At 42.1% G+C, this 24,295-nt stretch overlaps 1 protein-coding gene across 1 annotated transcript; it reads right to left on the reverse strand.

Moving 5' to 3' along the window:
* Positions 1-2,374: 2,374 nt before the first annotated feature.
* LOC134157646 (glycerol-3-phosphate dehydrogenase 1-like protein) lies at positions 2,375-21,638 on the reverse strand. The gene is made up of 9 exons (XM_062606835.1): positions 21,623-21,638; positions 19,331-19,478; positions 13,736-13,913; positions 11,745-11,885; positions 10,395-10,533; positions 7,825-7,937; positions 6,075-6,308; positions 5,818-5,924; positions 2,375-4,545 (listed from the first exon to the last, which is right to left on the reverse strand). Exons 2-9 carry the CDS (start codon positions 19,369-19,371, stop codon positions 4,449-4,451), a joined length of 1,050 nt encoding a protein of 349 aa, XP_062462819.1. The 5' UTR covers positions 19,372-19,478; positions 21,623-21,638; the 3' UTR covers positions 2,375-4,448.
* Positions 21,639-24,295: the final 2,657 nt, after the last annotated feature.

The following is a 24,295-nucleotide window of genomic DNA, read 5'->3' on the forward strand; positions in this document are numbered from 1 at the left end:
AAAATATGTAAGAGGAAGGAAAGGAGCAAAGTCTGTCTACCTAAGGACACTTGTAAGGATGTTTGTATTTGTTTCTGACTCTATAATGTAGAGCAAATAATCCTGTTTGGGTTTTTTATTTAAAGAAACCCTTACAACACCACTGAGGTGAGTAAGCTGCAACCTAAAACTGTCTGAAGGCATCACAGTCAAGAGAGTACCTTGCACTGGGCTAGCTCCCCTTCTTAACTGCAGGTTAAGTTTGCTTTGAATTATACAAGGCCTAGGCTAGCCTTAAGTAGGTGTTTTCGAGAAGCAATACAAATTAGAAATCACATGCTTTAAATATGTACAAATTCCAATTAAGAAACACTCAGATTAATAAGTGAACACTGATTATTTTAATATATGCACAATCAGCAGTCAGTGTCAATTGATTCCTAGAAAACGGAAAGGTTTGAGAATACATCTTAGGTCCCAGAGGTTGATGTTGTATTTTTTTGTCTGTTGTGCAATAATACACTTTAAATGGTATCACTCAACAAAACAATGCTTTTGATACTTGAAAAGAAATTATTGGTTATTTTTTCTTACTGTGAAATATTTGCACTGTCTGAACTTTCTGGTTAACTTTATAACTGTTAAACTTTTTTACTGGTGTTAATTTATTGTGCTTGGTATTTGATATGCTGGTCTCCTGTCTGTGTAAGTGTGAAATTTGTCATATTTAATTGAATATTTTATCTTCAACACAGTTGTTTATCTTGAGGGTTTTTCTTTTATTCTCTCTTCATGAGAATTACTGGGAGATGGTTCAAAAACTCAGTGCTCACCTACTTCTGAATTGTATGCATGCTCTAAAGAAAGAGGCCATAGTGTGTTGCACTCACAGGGGAAAACCTGCCTGCCTGTCAGAGCTCTTATAGGCAGGTTCACCTGTCTTAGCTGAGTAGCTGCATCAGTGAAGTAAAACTATTACTGCCTTAATAATCTGAAATATCTGTCATAACTTCTTTGATGTGCAGCCATTCAACTGGCTGTGAACTGCAGAACTGGATGTGGCTTTGGGGGGTCAGGCAAGGAAGGTGCTTTAGCCAGCAAAATCCAACACGTTCTGTCCTGTCAGTGCAATAGCAGCTGTAGCTATATGTTGGAATATATGCCAAGAGATGTGTTGAGTTCAAGTGAGAATGAATTGGTGACTGTCAAAAAGCATATTTGAGTAAAACTGACTACCTCAGTTCTGTTTGACTTAAGCTTGTAGACTGCTGTGAACTTCCAAATCTTAAAATGAAGTAAAAACACATCTCAGGTTTTTAAGAGCAAAGTAAATACAGTAGGAAGCATAAGCCATTTCTGACTGTAGAACACAGCTACAACTGCAGCTTAAACTAATCAGTTATGTAGCCTTAAGCATAGTTTGCCCTGTAAAAGCCAATATTGGCTTTGAATAAATACAAAGCTTGCAGGCAACTACTTTAGGTGTCCTGACCCCTATTATGACAAGCCCATCCTAATGCATCTCTGATGTGTGAAAACTCTGAAATACAGCCCAAACACTCCTCTGTGTGTTCACCAGTGCAGGTGGGGGAGCAGGAGCCCTGGAGATGGTGCTCAGAGATGAGGGAGTTACCTTGTCTGTAGCAGAAACATGTTCAGTGTGTAATGCCCACAAGTTTAGTTTTTTAAAACACTCTGTGTTTGCTCATGGAAGTAAATTAGTCTTGCAGTCTTTTTTCTTTAACCCCGTAGTTCCAATCTGTAGTGGCTCAATTAGAAGTTGAGGCAAGTCATATTTTAGGAAGACATTTTTCTAATGTTTCAAATAATTATGATGAGGAACATACAGCAAGTAAAATCACACTGAAAAGCTGGAAACCCATTGCTCTTGAAACAAGTTGAGATCTTGGGAGACTGTCATGACTTTGTATGTAGGTTAATTACAGAGAACTTCCTAGGTGTGACTTTCAGCTGGCTGAGCAGGTCATGGTCTTTCCCCTGCAAGATGCAACAGTCTTCAGAATTTGGGTCTATTTGTAAGCTGAATAATGTGATCTTATACTACCAGACTTCCAAAACACAAATGTTGCCTTTCTAATGTGAAGCTTACCTTGGAGATAAAACAACTGTCGTGAGAGAGCTGGCTGACCTTGAACATGTGTTTCCTATTTTAGTACAGAATGTAAATACAGAACAAACTATTTTACATAGATTTTGATGGGATTGAGATATAAGGGCTAATTTTTGTTATTTATGGAGTAAAAATTTCCTTATTTTACTGTTTAAAAAAAGTATCTAATTCAAGAGAAGGGAAAAATGTTCATCAATAAAATGTCTTTAGAAAATTGATTCTTCTTGTGCTTTCCTTTGAGCTGACAATTATTAACCACAGGAATAAACACAATAAAGGACCACTATTACAACAGTCATTTTTGAGTGAATTTTGAAACATGAAATGACATTAAGTCTGCATAATTACCACTTTATTAAATCGTTACTTGATACACTTTGAATTTGAAATGTTCTGTGTTGTTATTAGCTCATACATGACTTATCAGAAGTTCAGCCTGCAGGCGAAGAGGGGAGGTTCCTGAATTCTCTATCCCATTTATGCGTATTTGATGCTTAAACATTATGTAATATTCAAGTCTTTATCAACTTGGAATGAGAGATCATCATTCCCAGTTTTGTATAAAGAACTTGGCTATGGTTCCCACTTCAGCAGAAGGAATGGTGGTGTTGCCTGCAGTGGCTGCGACTGGACGCAGAGCTGCCTTCACTGCTCTGCAGCAGGGATCAGTGCCGCTGCAGTTTCTGGTACCCGACCTAGCTGGGAGACTGAGCTTCTTACAATAGATTTATAATTACAGTACATTTATATATATTACTCTGATAAACATGAAAGAGATAACAACACTCCTCTAAAAGGCAGAGTAAAGATGATTTTATAATCTAGCTTTTTTTTTGCTTTTTCTCTTTCCCCTAAGCAATATGTCAGCAAATACATAGAGAGATTAAAAAACCCCACTTGCCTTCCTTTCTGCTGTTCTGGAAAATCGGATAAAGCGAAGCATAAGTAGGTTACTCTTCCTTTTTGTTTGCCTTGTCTCAAAATAGGACTCTTTCAAAAGGGTATCAAAGCTTATAAAATGTGCACTGTTCATTCTATAGATGGTTTTAACTGTGAAAAACACCAGGTATGTAAAGTTACCCAAGTGCAGCTATGAGGTTTAAAAATATTTAATGTTCTAAAATTAGCGCCAGCGGTAGCAAAACAACACCCCTGCTCTATGAACCAGTTTGTGTTTAAAATTCAGGAGGGGAGAGAGATCCCCTCTCCCCAGCTGTGAGATGCGGTGCTTAAGCTACAGCAGGGTCAGGCATTATTCTGCAGCCTGGGACAACGTGGGAAGCTGTGCCGGTATCAGCCCAGTGGCTCTTCCCAGCAGAGTTAAAATGCAACCCAGCGTCAGATGCAAGTTTTACAGCATTTCTGTGCGTCTGCAGCGGTCATTTTCATGCATGTATAAAAAGTCAAGTATCACAGGGGGGTTTTCACTGTTACTGGTTGTGTCCTCAGAACAGCAGCACTGCATAAGCTGCAGGCTGAGCTGTGCATACACCCTCCCGGTCAACCTCCACTTCTTCCCTCTCAGCTTCTACCGATTTATGACAATGACTTGCTGAGAAATCCTGACCCTAACACAAATGTATTTGGTTATTCCCACTGTTTTATCTGTATTTCAATGGAGTACAGTAAGTTTAACAAAGGTTAGGCTATTGCTGAGGTTTCTTAGTCTCCTGAATTTGAAGCAAACATTCCCCTGCAAGAAAACCCTCTTCTCTCCTTTGACCTGCCCCTAAAGCTGTTTTATATCTACATCAGCTGAACATTCATGTGTGTCTGAGCACAGTGACAATGCCCATTTTTAAAAAAAAAAAGCCTACACTGGGAAATGAAATCCAGGAAGGAATACATGACACTAAGTATAAAATGTTATTTGTGCTTGAGGGGAATTACGGAAACTCAACATTTGCCCGTGTGATTGCGTTTTGCTGCTGTCAGACCTTTTTTTTTGTACTATAGCTTGTCTGTTTGGATGAGTTCTTCAGTTTTTCTGTATCATCTTGTGCTCTTCTGTAAGCAATATTAGTAGGCAAAATGTTGAGCTTCACATGAGCTGGACTGAGTTCCTTACAATGGAAACTGTTTTCAATTGACAAGAAGGTAAGTGTAGGAAAGGCCACATTAGTAACTCAAATACTGTTAAATTTTACATTCATTTCCTGTTGGGTATAGCATTAAACTTAAAGGCAATTTTTCCCCCCAGAATGAGAATATGTAAATACATTCTTTGTTGCTTTTACAGCAAGCACTGCCACACAGCCTGTTCCTCTACTTTATTTGCTGTGGAGTTGACAGAAGTCCTGGGAAGATGAGACTGCAACCAGGTGAGGAGAGGGGATCTCTAAAGGTGCTCTGGGTGGTTCTGCAGGCACGCGATGAAATCCTGAATTGGTAGACACTCATAGCAGATCTTATAGATGGTTGTAAATAATGGAAACCTAAAAGGAGTGCATAGCAATGAAAATACTTTTAAAAGTTGATATATATAAATATTTCTGTTCAGTTTATAATGGGAAGGAAAAATAACCCACTCTCTTTTTTCTCTCTCTTTACAATGTAATTTTAACTCAGAGGTGCCTTTACTGGAAGACTCTACAGGGCAACTAAGAGGAACTAGGGGCAATTTTTGGAGGGTGACAGCAGAAAGAGCTGTTTTAGAGACAAAATGCTTATCCAGTATTTTTTATTAAAAAAAAACCCTTGAACTGCATATCCTCTTTTTCCTCCTGTGTACAGAATGCAGGTATTATTTGCATTCATTATTCAGGTCTAAAAGACTAAAAAGAATGAAAATGTCTAACAATTTTATTTTCCTGGCTAAAAGGTTCTTTCCCTTTTCCAAGCTGTCTTAGTCATTATGTGGTAAAATATGAGCCCGCTGCATGACTTGGAGCCATATATGTAACTAAGTGCAATTATAGGATACTTACTAGATCAAGTTTGATTTAAAGTTCACATCCTGTCAAAAGGAGCTTTTATTTTCTCATTTTTGAAAGATAATGCCACTTTGATTTTCTGTATCTGTTATAATTCTAATAATTGGAGAGTTTTTAAGTATCCTTTAGTGGCATTTGGCCCCTCAGTACTGCTCATGTATGAGAGGGAATGGGATGGAAGGAAGTTAAGCTTTTCTATTACATAAACTGAGACAAAGGTTTAAAATTACAAGTAATTTTTCATAATCCCAAAGAATTAGAGGTACTTTTTAATCTCAGCCTTATTTGTGGCACTAAAGCACCGATAGCAGCACATATTACCTACTCAATGCATGTAAAAAGTTTTATTTAGGACCATGCTCCCAAATTTTATACTGAGATAAGCACTGAGAGCAGTATTGCCGCAAGCTGTAATGCTGATATACTAAGATCAAGAAAACCTTTGACCCATAGATCATGTTTGCAAGCTGACTCCTACGGTCTTCAGCCTTGTCTAGGGGAATGGGGATGTCTGGGTAGCTCCTTTGGATTATTATTTCTTTTTTCCCTGCACATGTGTGGCTTGTTTCTTTTAATGCTGTTTAGCCTTCACCCCATTCTACTGACCATGGCAATGAGGAGCTCTAATGGTGGCCCAAGATGTAGACAGCAATTGTTGCAGAAATGAGCAAGGTAATTAAACAGAAGTACTGTTAAGGAGTACCATTAAGGAGGTTGTGAATCACTCATAATTTGTTGTTGATTCAGTTGGGGTTTTTAAATCAAAACACTTACTTATCGAGCATATTTTTCTGTTTCAGAATCTTGTAGACTTCAGCTGAGGTCTGAGGACCTTGCAGCTTTTGTCCGTTCAGCATCTCATTTTCCAGCTCCTGAATGGACTAGAAGAGAGCAGACCGGTTACTTGGATCACAGGGGACACTGCTGCAATACCAGCAGCTATTGAGAAGGTAAATGGCCAATGATGCCTTCGTAAAACACAGAGGGATTTCTTCATGTATTAGTGTAAAATATGTCAAAATCTTCCTTACTTTTCCTGTGCGAGCAAAGGCTTCTGCTACTCTTCTGTTGCGTCCCCCGTAGCAGGTAGTGATTAGATCAGCAACCCCGCAGCTTTCCAGAAAAGTGGCTATTGATACTGGTCCCCTGCAGAACATCTTGGCAAAGGCCACCATTTCCATAAGGCCCAAGCGTATCACTGCTGCCTTTGTATTATCGCCAAAACCCAGTCCATCGCAGAACCCAGCTCCCACTGCTACGATGTTCTACAACCAGTTCATTGTGAAATACAGAGGAGAAAAGGAAATAAAATAGTCAGACAAGATGTGCAGTGTATCAGCATGCACTGAGCTTTAAGAAAATCCCACAAATCTGTCTGCAATTTCCAATGGCTGTGAGCTTATCTTATGAAGAAGGTAGACAGCCAGTTACTGTTGAATAAAAGTAGCTGGAATACTAGAGGATTTCTTGGAAATATCTGCTGTTATTCTCATGGGCAAAAATCAAAGCATCTTGTTTAATATGCTGCAATCACGTAGTGTGTATGCAATTAATGTTTTGATTTTCTGCTACTTCCAAGTTGGGCTGCACTGACCTTTCTGTTTTAATTAGTTTAAATATCCCACATGGAGTCATGCCTTTCTAGGTTTTGTCTGTGGGTCTCTAACTTAGACAGGCATGGGTTCTACGTACAGATGCTGCAGGAGATCAAATCTGGGTTTCACATGTAAAAAAGTCAGTAGAATTGCCCTTTTCTACAGCTCTAAACAAATCTTTTGGGATCCTAAACATCTTCCCAACTCCTTACCTGCACACCCCCTTCCCACCTTCCAATTCCCAGCCCTAAATAAGTCCTTAAATAAATGAAGTTCACTGTGTATGAGTAATATGTCACCTTGTACTGCCATTGAAGTGTTTGAAGTGTTTGCACCAGACATGCATGTGCCCCAGTGCCGACTTTTTATCTTTAGCAAAGGCAATGCCAAAGCAATGTTTTCAAGAAGAACAAAGATTTCCCACAAAGCAGAAAGAACCCCTCTCACCTCTATGCCTGCCTCTGGTTCCAGTCTGTGGCCAAAAGCAAAATCAGGGGATATTTGAGTTTTTATGTAAAGAAAATTTTCTTTTTGTACGTAAGGTTAAACAGGACCAATTGTTTCCTAACCTCCCCCACTTCTCTGAGGAAAGGTGAATTACTGAAGTACAAATCATTGAATGTATAAAAAAGTACAAAGGATCACAAGCTGGAGTCACTTTCAGCACATTTAAAATCAAACTTTGAATGTGCTGCCTCGTTGCAAATTTGGTGATTTTGTTATCATTTCTGATGCAGCCTGGGATCTCGAGGTGGGCATTGGTGGATGCCACACAGATGTGCTGCCAGCACAGAGCACTGCTTCTGATGCAAACTTTCTAGCAAGTTACTACTTGAACCATGGAAATATGTTATTAGTAGGAGTTACTATTGGTAGTAAGAATCTATTTCATGTGCTTACAATGTGCAGACAAGAAAATACATGGACTAAATTCTGCCCTCAGCAGCAGAGGTGCCTCTGATAAAATAAAAGTAAAAATACAACTATTTGGAAATACTTTGCCAGCAGTTATATTTTTAAGTAAACTTTCCCTTCTTTACAGGTTGGAAAACTAGCACATGAACTAAACAACTGTGCTCACTCAGTCAAACAGTGGTACCTCATATTAGACCCTGTGCCTTACAGAAGATTCAGGTGGGGGCAGAATTTGGCCCTAGTAAGAATATTTTGTGTTGAAATCACTCACTTTTAAGGCTCCACAGATCTCCACTGTATCAGAGTCAAGCACCACGGTAATCCTGAAATTGGGGGTCTGCATTAATTCTTTAAAGATTTCCCCATGTTTTTCGTTTTTGCAGCCTGTGGGAAGTAAGGTGACAGTGAGTTTGCTGTGTTTCAGAGTACGCACAATTAACTGAAATCCGAAATAAGGTCCCAGGGATCTCTTTAGGTTTGGTGTCCCAGTAACTGGGTGTTACTAAACAAGACATTTGTGTGACAGCAGCTTGTGGCTACTGGGAGCCAGTGTTAAATGTATGCAAGTCACACGGCATTGACCAAGCATCGCTTAACAACACTTTAAAGAGTTTCAAGATAGCCCCCAACACAACTTTCTGCCTGAGAAATCTTGTATAACTACAAACCTTTCAAAAGATGATATTTACAAATCACTTTGTATAGCGCAACAGTATAATTTCTGCTTTAAAAATGTAAGCAGGTGTAATTGCTAAATATTATTATGGGGTGCAAATGATTAACGCTCCCAGTTACAGGGAGATCCACAGATAATGAAGTTGAATGTTGGCACTACTGTAACATTTTGGTAGCCAATTCTGTGGAGGTCATGTGTAATGTCATTACAGTGCTCACCCTAGGTGTTGAAAGAGAGCCCTCAGCGGTAAAGGGGCTGAGGTCTGACTTTATCCAGACAGCCCACAGCCATCTGGGCAAAGATTTATGAATGGAGTTTCACTTAATTTTTATGCAAGTAGCTCAGTTTCCTTTGGGGCATGCTCAGCAGGGCTAGTTTTACTAGCCTGGGGCATCACACTCTGGCAGCTGTGAGGTTTCTGCCCCATCTCACAGGAAATTTGGGGTTTGCATTTCACTCTTCACAATAATTGATGCTGGGGGATACCCAGTCACTTTGAGGTGGCTGTTTCTAGGCTATGTGGCTTACCATGAGGACAAAAACAAGGGGCAAAGCTCTGCACAATCATCATCACAGCATGGCTTCAAACTAGGCCAGCAGAAGTTAAATTCTGCCCAAGGAAATAGAATCCTAGAATCATAGAATAGTTAGGGTTGGAAAGGACCTTAAGATCATCTAGTTCCAACCCCCCTGCCATGGGCAGGGACACCTCACACTAAGCCAGGTCACCCAAGGCTCTGTCCAACCTGGCCTTGAACACCACATTGAATGATGGAGCATTCACAAGTTCCTTGGCAACCCATTCCAGTGCCTCACCACCCTTACAGGAAAGAACTTCTTCCTTATATCCAATCTAAACTTCCCCTGTGTAAGTCTGAACCTGTTACGCCTTGTCCTGTCACTGCAGTCCCTAATGAAGAGTCCCTTCCCAGCATCCTTGTAGGCCCCCTTCAGATACTGGAAGGCTGCTATGAGGTCTCCACGCAGCCTTCTCTTCTCCAGGCTGAACAGCGCCAACTTTCTCAGCCTGTCTTCATACGGGAGGTGCTCCAGTCCCCTGATCGTCCTCGTGGCCCTTCTCTGGACTTGTTCCAACAGTTCCATGTCCTTCATATGTTGAGGACATCAGAACTGCACAAAATACTCCAGGTGAGGTCTCACAAGAGCAGAGTAGAGGGGCAGGATCACCTCCTTGGACCTGCTGGTCATGCTCCTTTTGATGCAGCCCAGGATATGGTTGGCTTTCTGGGCTGCGGGTGCACACTGAAGCCAGCTCGTGTTTAGTTTCTCATCTACCAACACCCCCAAGTCCTTTCTCACAGGGCTGCCATAATCTCTTCTCTGCCTGACCTGTAGCTGTGCCTGGGATTGCTTTGACCCAGGTGTAGGATAAATAAATATTGCTCAACTCCCCTAATCGTGGCTAGTCCTATTTACACCAGTTGCTCTGCCCACAACAAAGGCCCAGCTGGTACGGTTTTCACTATCACTGTAAAATTTGCAAGCAAAGGAGCAGTATTGCTTTTATATTCCTTTCCTAGCTATGGAGCTATGTAACTTTAATTTTGACTGACTTTAAAAATCAATGGGTTTTAAAAACTACTGTATAAACTTTCCAAATCAGGTCAGACCCAGTGTTGGGAGGATCTGAGGCTGTCTTGGCAAGCAGTCAGAATGGGAGGGAGGAACAGAATGTTACTGGGGGTTTGGTTTGGTGTTTGTTTGGTTTTTTTGAAAACAAAGAAATTTTGAAGATGGAGAAACACACTTCAGGGAGCATGAGCACATATAAGCTTCTGATTACACTTCTCTGTCTAGACTGTATAGTGTATCAACTGCTGATGTACTCAGTGTTGAGCTGTACAGACACAAAAGGTGGCTCTTGCCAACTCCTACAAAAACAGGATTAAGCTGTAATTTTTTAATGGATTAAATTAGCTCTCAGCACTGAAACTTGCTGTTAGTTTGGATCTGATCCTGCCAGCACCAAACTCCCTGGAAATAATTCTGCCTCCCTGAATGAGCTCAACACATACTGTGCCTCTTGGGAACCACCTGGGACCCATCACATCCCCCTGCTTTCTCCAGAGGTTATCCCTGTTGCCCAGCCACAGGTGATGATGAATTGCAGCCAGCAGCTCTAATTTGCTCTTTGCAATACTTACCAATGGTGGTTTCACAGAACTTCTCATCAGCCACTTCTTTGGCTATGTTGGCCCCCATAAGCACGCTGATTTCTATTTTCAGTTTCTCTCGAATGAGGTCAGATATGAGCTTCAGGCCTTCGGGACCCTCATCAATCCCCTGAATAAAAGGCGATAGTCAGAGCCAAACTGTTAGAATAAGAAAATGACAGCAGTGGAGCACTGGTAAAGCAGAAAGTGTCCTATTGCCTGCAGCTCTCTGATTTTAACTGGGTCTTGTATTTACTGGCATTAGTCATTGACCCGAATGTTCTCGGTTTGTACTTTGATTACAGCAAACTCAAGGCAAGTTCAGGGAAAAGAAAGCAACAGTGAGGTAACCCTGCAAGAAGCCTCACATCCAGTACTGCTTTCTTTAATGTTGTATTATTCCTTTGTGTTTAATTTCTGTAGTACAGAACCAGAGTTTTAAATTAAGCCTATAACCAGTGGAGTTTTTGCAAGATCCAAGTATTAATGTGAGTGCTTCATTGGTATTACAGAGTATACTGAACTGTCTTGTTTGGGTTTGTTTTTTTAAGCTAAAGAAATAAGTAAATTTGCAGGCATTTCCTTCCTTCCCCACCTCCTCTTCTCTGTGTACTGCTTCTTGTGAGATAATTTCTATAGGGGAACAAAGTGGGGAGGGAAAGAGCTGGTACTGCAGTCTGAAAACCTGAATTACATTTCTTTCATGACAATTTTAAATTGTATATTTTCTATAATGCAATCAAAAGAAGAAGAGGTAGACTGTATTCCTATGCTTTGCCTCTGGCTTTTAGTTTGAGATTCTCTTAAAATATTAATTCCTTTTAAGATTCTCATAATCTGGTACCTCTAACCTTAAAAAGAGATTCCTCAGTTCATGCCAGATTGAAATGGTCTCAGTTCTGCAACATCTTAGTTGCTATTGTACCATTTTAATGCTGCCAAGAACAACTTTAACATGTACTTGGAAGAGGCACTTTGACCCAGCGCTCTTTACAGTTAAGAGTTAATTGAGGCTGTAGTCTGAGTATTTTTACTGGCAGCAGCACCAGTTTGTGCAGTCCTCTCTCTGTCCATTTTCACCTCCATGCTGGTCCAAGTGGGAATTTATCCCGGCTAAAGATGGCTGGCAAAGACAGATACTCTTAGCCTGGCTAGGTTGCCCCATCCTTTCCTCTCATGGGCAGCAGAAGGGTTGGCAGAGGCTGGGTAAGTTTTAACTCTTGCAGAAAGAAATGCTTGTTTTTATGCAGACCATGCAGCTGAGGGCTGGAGCTCTTATCCTTAAGTTGAAGCTATTTATTTACTCCATACAGATGGAGTCTTGTGGAGATGACAACTTACCTTGATCAGGGAAATCCCAAATGTCCCAGGCTTTATGTGGTCCGCAACCTGCTCGCAGATTCGTCCAATGAATTGGTGTGGCAGAACAAACACTAAAATATCTGCCCAACTTGTTGCTTCAACCACGTCTGGTACAGCCACCTGGGACAAGAGTGACAACCAAAATGAGCCCAGGTAGGAATCCTCATACCTCACAAGATAACAATGTGCTGAAGCCTTTGCAGATGTGTTGCAAAAATGGCCTTAATTTTAACAGCTGCTAGCTCTTCATTTGAGCAGTTACAGATCTCTTCTGAAATATCCAAAGCAGACTATTTTAGGTTTGGATTTTTAATTTTTTTTTTTTTTTTTTAGAATTTATTCCAGCCCTGTGTGGATAATCTGGGGAAGACACTATAATTTCTAAACTTGCAACACCCTGGGAAGCCCCTTTTCTGGTTCAGCTCCTTCAGGCAGTTCCTGAGCAACCCTATATGGTTCTTTTGGAATGAATGGTAGTACCAGGAGCACAGGGACAAACTGGGATGGTGAGACAGAGCCTCTTTTGGCAGTCTTTAGTTTCCACACGTCACCAGCTGAGATTTAGTCAGGAATAAACTATATAAAAAGCAGAGATTAGCATAATCTTTGGGCGTTATGTGTCTTTGTGTTAAATATATGCTAACATTGACCAATAGTTACAAAACCCTATACAGCATGCTTAATAACTAGAAAGCTGTATCTTCCTCCTAATGTTAGCATTACTCAGAACAACAATTTAAGCCAGGCTGCAAAGGCAATGGCAGGTGATTTTGAGCCTGCTATCACAAGCAGTTTACAGATAGGGAAAACATCACTCTTGGGAGCAGCCTTGGAGCACACAGCCATAGAGCAAGAGGATTCCTAGTGGGAGAACCAGAACTGCTGCCAGCAAGGCTGCTTCTCCAGGGTAACAGCAAAGTGGGAGTGGGGTAAAGGCTGGTAGTGCTGTACAGGCTGTGCTCCTCTCTCCAAAATGCTGTAGAGCAATGCAAGGAAAAAATTAGTTGGGTTTGGTTGTTTTTTCCCTCAGTAAGAGATTAAGATGTGAGGGTCCCTCCAGGCTTTACTGCTGGTGAAGGCTCAGACTTTGCTGTAGAGAGGATGAGGCTGATCTCAAGTGGTGATGACAAGCCTGTTGACCTGCTAGAAGGTTGTAAAAGTAAGTGATAAGTCAATTGTACCCCAGGAGAACTGTGCCAAGTTCAAACCATAGGAGTGCAAATATGCAATCGCAGCACTAAATGCAGTACTAAATATAACCACTCTCAAAGCAAGGAGAGCCACCACGTGCAGTGTCTAAACTTCCTTTTACCACTGCAACTGTTCCAGAAATGTGGTGCTACTTTCTTTAATTCACAAAACAGGGGCGTTTGGCAAAATCCCAAACAGGCAAAACCCCTCACCTCGCTTGCTTCAGTAGCAGTAAATCATCTAAGCTGATTAATTTAATTAGATTAATTAGAATTGCATAACTCGGTGTTTTAAATGTTCATGAAAATTAAATACCTTATTATTTTTGGTGGAATTTACAGCATTATTAATTATAGCAGTGTCTTGCTAGCCTGAAATTACCCCTGAGCCAATAGCTCATTATTCAGCCCCTTGTAAGCCACAGCTGTTAGCTGTGCTGTTGATTCCTTTTTTAGAAGGGAGAGCAGTAGCTTTCCCTTTTTTTCCCAGGATATGCTGCGGGTTTGAAATAGCTCTGTGCAGACAGATCTCTGCCTGCCATCCATAGAGTTCTGTTGATTTCTGCCAGAGAGGAGGATGGTGCGTTACCAGCACCTGACAGTTGGCTGTTTGAAGTTACATGTGACACACGAGACAAGAAGTCACAAAAGTGAATTATATTCCAGTGAGTTAGGTGGCAAACCAGAGTGAAGCAGTGAATTACTTCCTTATTTTTGACAGATGTTGTCTCCCTTACAAAATAAAAGTGTTTCAGTGGTTTGCTTTTATTTTCAACTTACCACATTTTGGGGTATCTTGTATCCAGGCAGGTATTTAACATTTTCATGTTCCTGGTTGATGATTTCTGTGAGTTTTCTTCCATTGATGATCTCTTCAAATACCCATATCTTGACAGTAGGATCAAATCTGTTGGACTTCTGGACATTTTGGCCAATGATTCTTGCTATGGCTGATCCCCTTTAAAAAGAAAAAAAAAAACCCAACAATTAACAGAAAACAAAAAGTTTTATTGTGAATTGGAAACAGAAATTCTTTAAACATAAGAACTCATAAAAAAAGCCTGTGCTATAGAGCAGTTCAGGTGCTTGCTACATTTATCAGAAGGCTTTATCTACTACCCTCCATCAAAACCCCCTCAGTTTAAAACCACAGAAAGTAGAAATAGAAAAAACAAAACTGTAACCAAGGGATCTGAAGTCCTATCAAAGATTATAGACTTGAAGTATGACGTACCATCAACAGCAACGAAAATACAGTGCCTGCAATTAAAATCTCACTTGATCCTTGGCTAATTATTTATTTTCTTTTTTCTGAAGATGAACAAATGTGGAACAACCCAGGTGGTAAAGCACTGTTGAGCAATTGGCCGTGACAGTCTTTGTACATCTCATCTAAAATAGGTGCATCCCACTTTCCTACCAATAACCAAACAGTTGCAATTAGGAGTTTTTATAAGAGCCAAATCCTCAGAAATTGTTCTTTTCTTAAAAATAAAAATAAAGTCTTCAGCCTGATGGTTTCTCTTTATTTATTGTTCTATTTATCGCCATAACAGGGTCTGTAATAGTTGCAGCCTGAGGATATTTTAACCATCCAGTTTACTCTTCTTCAGGCAGGCGGAGCATTTTTTAATCTCAGCGCAGACACTAATTTTATTTCCCCATCACCAGTGTAGCATTGCAAACATTCACCTATTTTCTTGGCAAGAGAGAATTAAAAACCCCACAGAAAATATTGGCAGTTGTTTAATGATCTTTAAATTATATGGGGAGGAGGGCTGATTACTTTTACTCCTCTGTTCCCTCTTTCCATTTTAATGCCACGACTGAAGGAGGAGCTCCAGTTGCAATGCTCTTGTCCTTTGAGCCACTTATAACGCACCTGCAATGAGCAGTATGAACAGGATTTAGCTGTGATACGTTTTCTGGGACCAGTAAAGGTCTCCAGCATATCCAAGACGAAGTCCAGGTAGGTCTGTGCTGCCAACAGTTCAAAGGGAAACCACGTTGTAACTGGCTCTCCTTGGCTCAACCACATTTTTGATATAACAGGTTTGCACAAGGGTGAATTGCTCAATAAGCAATAAAAGAGTAAGGGCTTCATCTTAATCTTTAACGATAAAGAAATACTACTGAGATCATGTTTCACTTTGCTGAGTGTTGACTACATGCTATATCCTGAACTGCCATAATGCTTTTTTGTTTGTTTGATTAGTTGGTTTTGGCTTTGGTGGGGTTTTTTTTGTTTGTTTGGTTTGGGGTTTTGGTGTTGGTTTTGGTTTTTAAGGGATGATTGGCTTTAGTCCTTTAAAACATTTAGGGAAATGTTTTAAATGTTTAAATGTTTTAAAACATTTAGGGAAATGTTTTAGGGGTGAAATTTTATTGTAAGAGTTCTGCTTTTTTTTTTTAAAAAAAAGACATGCAGTCATAACATACATTCATAGAATTTATAAAATTACTTATATTCTTGTTCTCTTACCCTGCTATCTACAGAGGGCACAATCAAAGCTTGAACTGAGGATTAATTGTGCTCTGCATAAGAAATATGTATTAAAGGATAAGGGTTAAGGGTTTTTTGTTTGATTGGGCTTTTGTTGTGGTTTTGATTGGTTGTTTTTTCCCCAGATAAACCTGAGATCTAAATCCATTGTCCAGCTTATGCTGGAGTTTCCAGCACAACCTGCGTGATGAACTGAGAACTGAAGCCTATCCATAAAACCAACTTTTCTAGCTATGACCAAGTTCATGTGATTTTCTGATGAAAGATGTACACTGCAGCTGTAACCTCTCAAATACTGAATGGAACTTTCAACTCTCAGTATATAAATCTGATCTTCTAGCAGAGCTGTCATTACCACCACACTCGGATGTTGCCACCCAAGTGTTTTCCTAGTGACAAGATATCAGTGAAGGTATCTCAGGCATAAAGGTAGCTCCATAAATAACAGTGTTTTCCTTTGGTTTCTCTTTAGATGAATGAGGATTTGGGGCAGAAAGGATTTAATGCTTAAAAGGCATTGATCAGTCACCACAAACCCCTCAAACAGTTCAAAACATGATGCTCTGTTTTAGTTACTCCATTTAAAATTCAGTCACCAGCCTTGGGAAGAAGAATTGCTTTGCCTGTGAAGGTGGTGTTTGGTAGACTACAGAGGCTTGGCGGAAGAGGGTTGCTTATGCAAACAAGGATGCTAATGTATAGCATGGTTTTATTTTCTCCAAAACTCAATTTAGTGAAGACTAATAGAAAGCAGAGAACTCCACTTAGATAATCTTTTTTAAGTAAGTAAAAACTGCCCATCAGGGCTTTTTTCCCAATTATGTTAATTTGTGTTGGAAGTGATTTACATATTGCTAAGAAAATAAAAGTTTTTAAATTTTAATATTTTAAATTTTAAATAAAAAGATTTTCTATCAGTATAATAAGAAAGCTTTGATATAGAATAACTCAAATAAGACCTGTTAGTTACATACGTGAATATGAAAGCGATTGAGACATACCTCAGGTCTGGTAAAGAATAAAGGTTAATGGACCTTGCAAAGCAGCTAATCCATTAAACACTTTAGAGTATATTAGGAACTTATGCTGTTCTTAATGGTTTTTCTGAGGAGGTCTTAAAGACCTCAACGGTTGCAGGTCTCTTCCCTTCCCCAGCCAGCCCATCTCAGGTCTTTGCTATCCTCAACATTAGGAAGATCATCCTCACATTTAAGCTAAGTCTTTCTTACCACAGTTTAAGCCCATTTCTAGACTAGAAGGGTGGAATATTGTTTTTCTCCTTCAGATATTTGAAGACGATCATGTCTTCTTCCAGTCTCTTTCTTAGGCAACCACCTCAAGTTTTTTAAATTATAGTATTGCTCAGGTTGGAAGGGACCATCAGAGGTTTCCAAAGTGGGAACAACAGTGAGTACAGATGGGTTACCCAAGGCTTTATTCAATCAAGTCTTGAAAACTCTCCAAGAACCACCTCCTCTCTGGGCAACCTGCCCCAATGCTTTATTATTCTCCAAGAGTTGTTTTTATCTCCTCTCTTCATACATTGAGTTAGAACCTCCTCTGGTTCAATTTATGACTGCTGCCTCTTGTTTTCCTTGCACGCACCTCCACAAAAAGCCTGGCCATCTGTCCATGTTGAAGACAAGAACCTAGCTGAAGCTGGAGGTTTGCTAGAGAATCTGCAGTCCAAGCAAATCCGAGAAGCTTGGGAGAGATTTTGGATTCTGAAAGGCCAGTCAGTGAACTATACTTCTATTTTTAAAAACGGGTAACTGAACCATGGTTAATGTAAACACATACCCTCCTGCACCTGGCTGGCAACTGCAAAATGCAGTGCAGTACTTTGTTTAACCATACCACTCATGAGCCTCCCGGCAGTGTTGACTTAGGAAGTCCCAGTGACCTGCTGAACTTCTGCAGCTGACATGAGCTATTGCAACATGCTGCATTGTCAGCCTCTTTTCTGAGCTGCAGGGAAGACTCAAGAGCAGTGATCTGAACTGTCAAATATTCAGGAGGAACATAAAAAGAAAAATGTTTGCCAAAGGTAAACATGGCTTTTCTATGTTGTGTTAATACAATCTGTTCTGCCGCAGAGCCTATGAATAGATGTGATTTGAACATTTGAGCACAATGCTTATCTCCTCCCCAAGGATTTACAGGCTATGTATATGACAGGAAGCAAGAGATGTGCCCAGGCAGACAGGCAGCATGAGTAAGTACACAGTATTGAATGGGCTGGGGTCTCTGTATGTCTGTGGCATAACCCTTTTCAAGTTTGTAGGTACCTGTGAAAAAGGCGAACTTCCTCCTTTCTCGAGTATGGCTTCTGAAAGGAGACAACCAAAAGGTTTTGAAGAATATCTTACAGCAAGGGGACAGCTTGGGAAAGGCAGGGGGTGCTTGCTTGAGAATGCAGTAAGAAAACAATGAAGGCTGTCACTACGGACTGACCAAAGGTAAAAGCTGACTCCCAGGGGTACAGCCATGGGAGTTCAGGGGCTTGGAAGTGACAACGAGCTGCCTGCACAGGCTTGGATGTCTGTGGTTAAGTTAAGGTGAAGGAAGAGAGGGCAGGGATGCAAGCCCTGGAATGACATGCTAAATGCAGCAGTCAGAAAAGCGCTTGTACAGAAGTCACGGGGCAGGACTGTATCTGTCAGGGCCAGAGAAAGGCAGATGCGTGATGATGAGTTCCCAAAGAAGACTTAGCTGTGCAGTTACGTGTCAAGGGCTGTGTCTGAGAGATGTCATGCACAAAGAGACTGTGATCAGAAAGAGCATGCATGTGGGAGCTTGGAAAGCAACGGACTGGTTTTGCAAGGCAGGAAGGCAAAGAGCTGTACACAGGTATGCTGTGTTTTCAGCAGTTCACAAGCAACTACTCCCACACCTACTGATTTTTTTGGTGTTTGCTTCCATTTAGCTGTCACATATTTTAAAAATTTGAAGAGGCTTTCTTGCCTGGTACAAAAACAATCCACAGAGCTACTTGAAGGCTGGGTTTGCTGATCCCAAGTGCATGCACATACATGTTGGTCTGTTTGTTTGTACTCAGTTTACATAAACTGTAAGAGAAGTAAGATGCAAAGTCCGGTGCACTGCCTTCACTGGGGTCTGACTCAAGGAGCTCTGGAGCTTCTGTCCAGGCTAGAAGGGACTGAGCAGTAGCAAACATATTCTTATGAATGTGGATAAGGATAAATGGGGGACCTGAACGCAAGGCTTATACAGGGCTGCATCTGCACCGAGATGGAAAATGACATGCCGAGGGGCATGCAAGTAAGAGATGCCAATAAGTCATGGCTTTAAATGGAGCCTGTGCCCTAGTTCTTTCAAAGAACACTAACAGCATCACTACTGAATGCTTAAATTTGAACCACCTGGGCCCAGTCACCTGCGCACACAAGCCGCAGAGGCACAGCTCTGCTCCTCCTGTGAATCTCTAGCCTGTCATCAGGCTTTAAATGGCTTACACAGCCCAGCGATGCAGGAGCCCCATGTTTTTCATGCTCTCACTGCCTGGTGCATCTCCCAGGGGCAGCTGCCCCTGCTCAGAGAGCCCGGGAGGCTGAGGCACGACACGGTCGGCACCGGGGCCGCGGTTTCAGGACCATGGAGACCCCCGGCTGCCCCCAGCCCCGCCGCTCTCAGCACAGAACCTGTTGCGAAGCCCTCAGCAGCGGTTAGGGGAGCCGGCCCGCGGTGCGGTACGGCCCGGCTGTCCCGGTGTGGGCCCGCTGCGGGGATTGGGGGAGGACGACGAGGAGGTGGGAAAAAGGAAAGAAATGGGAGTAAAGGGAGCAGTGGGGAATGGAGGAGAGCAGGGAAGAGGTGGGGGGACTCGGGGTCCCCCGCGCTGCGGCACTCACCAGTTCCCCGAGCCGACGATGCAGACGCGGAGCGGCGACATGCTTCGGGCTGCCCTGCCGCCTGGCGCTGCTGCCGGAGGCTCGGCTCGGCCCGGGCCCGGCCCGGCCCGCCTGCCAGCACCGCCCTTCCCGGCCCGGCCCCCGGCGCCTGCGGGAGGGACGGGCGCGAGCGGGGGGCAGTGCTGGTACTGCCCCCCTACTCCGCCTGCGCCTGTGCTTGCCCCTAGGGGCTGCCCTGCTATTTAGTGCCTTGGAGAGGGAACCGGGAAATCAGCACCTTCTCCGACATTCACAGGATTGAGGACCTGCGTGGGGAGGGCAGGGCAGGGCAGCCCGGCACTTCTCGTGGTGTGAGACTTTCCCACCCATCGGCAGCCCAGGGGGGTTCTGCAGGGTGGATAAGGTGGCAGAGATTGGGAAGGATAGAAGCCGGACCCTTAGGGGCAGGGAGAAATATCTGGAGGTCCCATGTTCTGCCAGACGGCTGCATCATGGCTTAAATGCTTCTGATAGATGAGGAGCACACAAGGGAAAGGTTATGAGTGCATCTGCAGAGACAATTTCAGCTGATAAATTATGGGTTATATCACAACTTTCAATATGGGGCATCTCGTAAAATTTATCTGCAAGAAAGAAGGAAATAGAGTGTTTTTCCTTTTCCCAACATGGTCTAATCATGCATAAAACCCTACAAATTATCGCATTTTACCTCACAACTCTCCACTGACCCCAAGTCCTCTTCAAAGCAGCCTTTCTCTCTCATTTTTGAGCCAGAGCTGCATTTGCTACCTCCCCTGCACTCCTGTGCCTGTGCTCCTCCTTCCTCTCATCCTGCCATGCTCCAGCTCCCTTCCCCTACCGGAGGCTGTAGGCTCAGCAGTGACCACATCTGCTCCCTTTGCACCAAAGCTTGGCTCAGTGGGTTTCTGGCTGCGTGTGACAAGGACACCCGACCCCATGATTCATAGATGGACGCTGGCTGCCAGCATTTCAGAAGCCCGTGGGTGTTTCTGGAAGTACACATATGTTCAGCTTGCCTGCTGTGAGCTTCATCGGCTTAGCTATTTGGTATGTCCTGATGGTGGTGAGAGTGCTTGGAGACATAACAAACTAGGGCAAAATCCTACAAAATACCTTGACAAAATGACGAGCACAGGTTGCTGAAAAGGAAGGTGTAGCTGGGCCCCTGGCCTTATATGAAACCTGATGAGGAGCTCAGTGAGAAGAAGCATTGCCCACATACACAGTTTCAGCACAGGCAATTGCACAAGAGCCTTTCTGTGGTTCCAGAGCCATTTCCACCAGTTTCCTACTTGTTCATCATTATTTGCTCTTTCCCTTGCTCTGTTGCTCCTCTGTGCCTCTTAGCTCTATTCTCTTTTTAACTTATTCTCCTTCCATGAAGGAGACGTACTGCAGAGGTGAGGAGGAGCCATCATCCTTTTTGCCCTGCTCAGTCCCTGAAACTTCTCTGCTTGTTGTTGTTCTGTTCTGGTGAGTCCCCAGGCCTCAAGTAAAGGACACACTCAGTGAAGTACTGGCTTCCACAGCCAATGCAAAAAACAGGTGTCCCTAGTCTATATAGTATTGCAAGCTGTAATGTTTTCATCTAAATTAATGTGGAAGCTTTAAATTACAAAGGGGAACGATATCAGTTTTGGTGGCCTCTGGACTCATGGCTGTATGTGTCCTCCACACTGAGGTTGCACTAACCATTTAGTCAGTGCACAGAAGCTGGCAGGGGTGAGACTGGCAGGGGATGAGCAGGCACATGGATACAGCAGCACTTGTAAAGAGCAGAGGATGCAGCCCAGGTCTGAGAGCACACATTAGCTTATACATCTTCCACTAATTGGCCATGGAAGTAGATAACTTGTGGTAATGCTGAACTGCCCTCTGGATTTGTGCACTCACTACTCCATGGAGATGGATAGGAAACCATTCATGCACAAAAGACTGTTCTGGGCAGTCTGCAGGCAGTTTTACTTGACAAGTTTGAATATCAAGGCTGTCTCAGTGGCAGGGTTGTGTGGGGACACAGAATGGCCCCAAGAAATGGGTCTTTTGTCAGATACCAGAGCCATACTGGGGGGATGTTGACAATTGTTGTTTTATCAGGCAAGGAGAGGGATCTGCCCTTTCCCACAAAGCCACAATGTTTGCTTTTCACATTAGCCCATGAGCACTACCTCTCATGTGTGAGTCATTAGTACATAACAGGCATAAAAGCTAGGTCTGCTTAATAGGGAGGATAAAGACAACCCTCTGAAGGCCACCCCCACCCAAGCTCACCTGACTGCCCGCACCTATCAGTCACACCTGTGTCAGTAGCCGGAGATTACACAGCCGAACAGTTTTCCTCTGCCTAACAGCTGCTGCAAACAGAAAAACCTCAGTGTCAGTGCCGCAAAGCCAGGGCAGCCCATGGGCGCTTTTTTCCAACCCCAGGTGTGGCTCTTTCTGTAACAGCAATGCAGTCTTTGAACACCCTGAAAAACGCAGCTGAGAAATGTCAAACTTGGCAGGCCAAGGATGGACAGGGAAGAGAGATGGGGCTGGGTGTTCTGTAGAGAGGGATTTGAGGGCAAAGTAAAGAGCAGTATGCTCTCTCCTAAGGTATAGATACAGCTATTGCATGCTTTGCTTCCTTGGCCACTGGTTGGTGGTATTTGCATGCTCTATACAATTGAGTATGGGATAGGGTTAATCCTTTGCTCTCCTTCCCCAGGTGAGCTAGAGTTCTTGGCCTAGTTCTTGATGCCAGCCTCATCATATTCTGTCTTAATATTGGTTAGGTTTTTTGCCCCTTCTTCTAAGGAGCATTTGTTTGAGACCATTACTTCTCTCACAGTGAGAGCCCTTTTCCCTATTTCATATCCAATTTATGCCCACCTGCTCTAGCACAAGTGCTGTCTATAGGTATGAATGATTTTTCTCCCTGGTGGTTATTTTCCTGCTCTGCCTGCCTTAAACCCCAAATCTGTTTACAGAAAGGAGTTGGATCCCTTCTCACTGTTCATTTTGCCAAGCTCAGCAAGACATGCTCTCTTTCCTCTTTTCTCTTCCTCTGATTACCTGAATGGCACTTCTCTGTACCTATTCCAGCATGAATTCAGGCTTGCTGAACACTGATAAGCTGAATAATGCCCTAAAACCCCCGCAGAATTTTACCCAGTGCCTTGTATGTATTTACTTATTGTTCCTGGAAATATGTGGCTTTCAACATAAAAGACTGTATTTACTTTATTAATAACTACATCAGGAACATGGCTCTTCCTCTTCTGTTTATGTTTAGTACATAAATTTTAATTTACAGCAGAAATGTTATCAATCTCTCAGTGCATGCCCCTGTATTTTATGCTGTTACATTTCATCCCATGTCTGTTACTAGGCCATAACAATTATATAATTCTTCCTGTGGTATTTCCTCTCTATTGAAAATGTCTCCCAACTTTGCTGTTAGCAAATTTCATTACACCACTCATACTTTTTTGTGCCGAGCTATCTAATGAAATTACTCAATAAGACCAATTCCTTCAGCCCCATAATTCTGCTATCAGCCCCATCAGTAGTTTTCACCCCCAGTATTATTCCTTTGGCATTTTATAGTATTTACATTAATACTCATCTTCTTGACTTTAACTAATAATTATCTAGATAATACCAAATCAAATGCTTTACCAAAGTCCAGGTTGATAAGATTTATTACTTTTCCTTAGTCTATCTTTGTCTGTAAATGCAATCATCTTGTCAAAGAAAGATATCGGGGTAGTCTACATATAACATGTCTAGCTTGCACTTTAATCTATTTTCTGCTTCCCTCAATGTTTTTGGTTACTCATAGCTAACATTTGCTCTAAAAAGCCTACAGATTTCAGTGATGAAGATTATTCAGTCTTCAGAAATGAAGGGTAAAGAGCTCTTGAGTTTTGTGGCTGTGTTGCATGCAGTGATTTACATATCCATGCCCTTTAGCTCATTAAGTGTGCTGACTCTGTTCTCTGGGGTTACATTTTCTTTGTCATAGAAACTGAAGCAATATATTCCTTTGGCTTTTAGGTATCTGCCCTGCTCTTATTGCTGGTGATGTTTTCCTTTGTTTCATTTGTAATCATGCATCTAAAAACCCTTTTGGTCTTGTTTTCCTTCCTTGTGCAGGTCTAATTTGTTTTATGTTTACCTGTACCTTTAATTTTGGCTGGTTGAAAGATAGTTTTCTCTGCATATCACTCCCTTCTTCTTTCACTGGGCTTTCTGCATATGCCTAAAATGTCCTGCACTGTCTGCCCCACAGTTCTCATCCTATAGGGGCATACAGAGCTACAGGTAATATTCTGCCTTAATTTGTCTGATCCCTTTGGTGAGAAGTAAGATTGAAGGAGTCTCTTCTTTCTTGTGACTACTTGATATCAATTGATATCAAAAGAATATGACTTTTGTACTCCCTGGGGTGGTGACCAGACAGCATTGCTCCCTGGCATCTCTAGGAATGCAGGCTTCAGAATTTAGGGAAAGAGGAGCAGAAAATCAAGTTTTGTTTTGTTTTTTTGTTTGTTTTTGTTTTTTGTTTTTTTTTGCCAAACTTTGTGGACTGATGTCAGCAGGACTCAACATGTAATTGTCTCACCTGTTTAGCCATGGGTAGAGTTAAGCTTGAGGTAGGGTTTCCAAGTTCAGCCTGGGTGTGTGAGAGGAGCTCACCTGTTGTGAGTGTCCATAGAAACCTTTCCCTGGATGAGGTCTGAAGACTATCAACAACCAAATGCTTCAACTCTACCCAAACTGCAAGCACCATACATAATCCTCACCCTATGCTAGTCAGCCTCATGGACTCATATATCATAGGCCTCTTTGCTTTCCACTGGAAAATTTTTGCACATAAGCTTTCCCTCGATTATATTCTAGAAAAAGATTCTAGAAAGATTTGCATTGGTTTATATATATATATATAAAAACACTAAATTA

Source organism: Pezoporus occidentalis, unplaced genomic scaffold (assembly GCF_034315485.1).
Source record: "Pezoporus occidentalis ecotype Australia unplaced genomic scaffold, CSIRO_AGI_Poc_V1 ctg12, whole genome shotgun sequence".
NCBI lineage: Eukaryota > Metazoa > Chordata > Aves > Psittaciformes > Psittacidae > Pezoporus > Pezoporus occidentalis.

What these genes read in the sequence shown, in the direction of transcription:
- LOC134157646 (XM_062606835.1), bottom strand. Translation starts at nt 19,371, where the DNA reads ATGTCGCCGCTCCGCGTCTGCATCGTCGGCTCGGGGAACTG. An exon ending in TTGGGATTTCCCTGATCAAG is followed by an intron (nt 10,534 to 11,744) that starts GTAAGTTGTCAT and finishes CCTTTTATTCAG; the next exon opens with GGGATTGATGAGGGTCCCGA. An exon ending in AGATCTGTGGAGCCTTAAAA is followed by an intron (nt 6,309 to 7,824) that starts GTGAGTGATTTC and finishes AACTGGTTGTAG; the next exon opens with AACATCGTAGCAGTGGGAGC.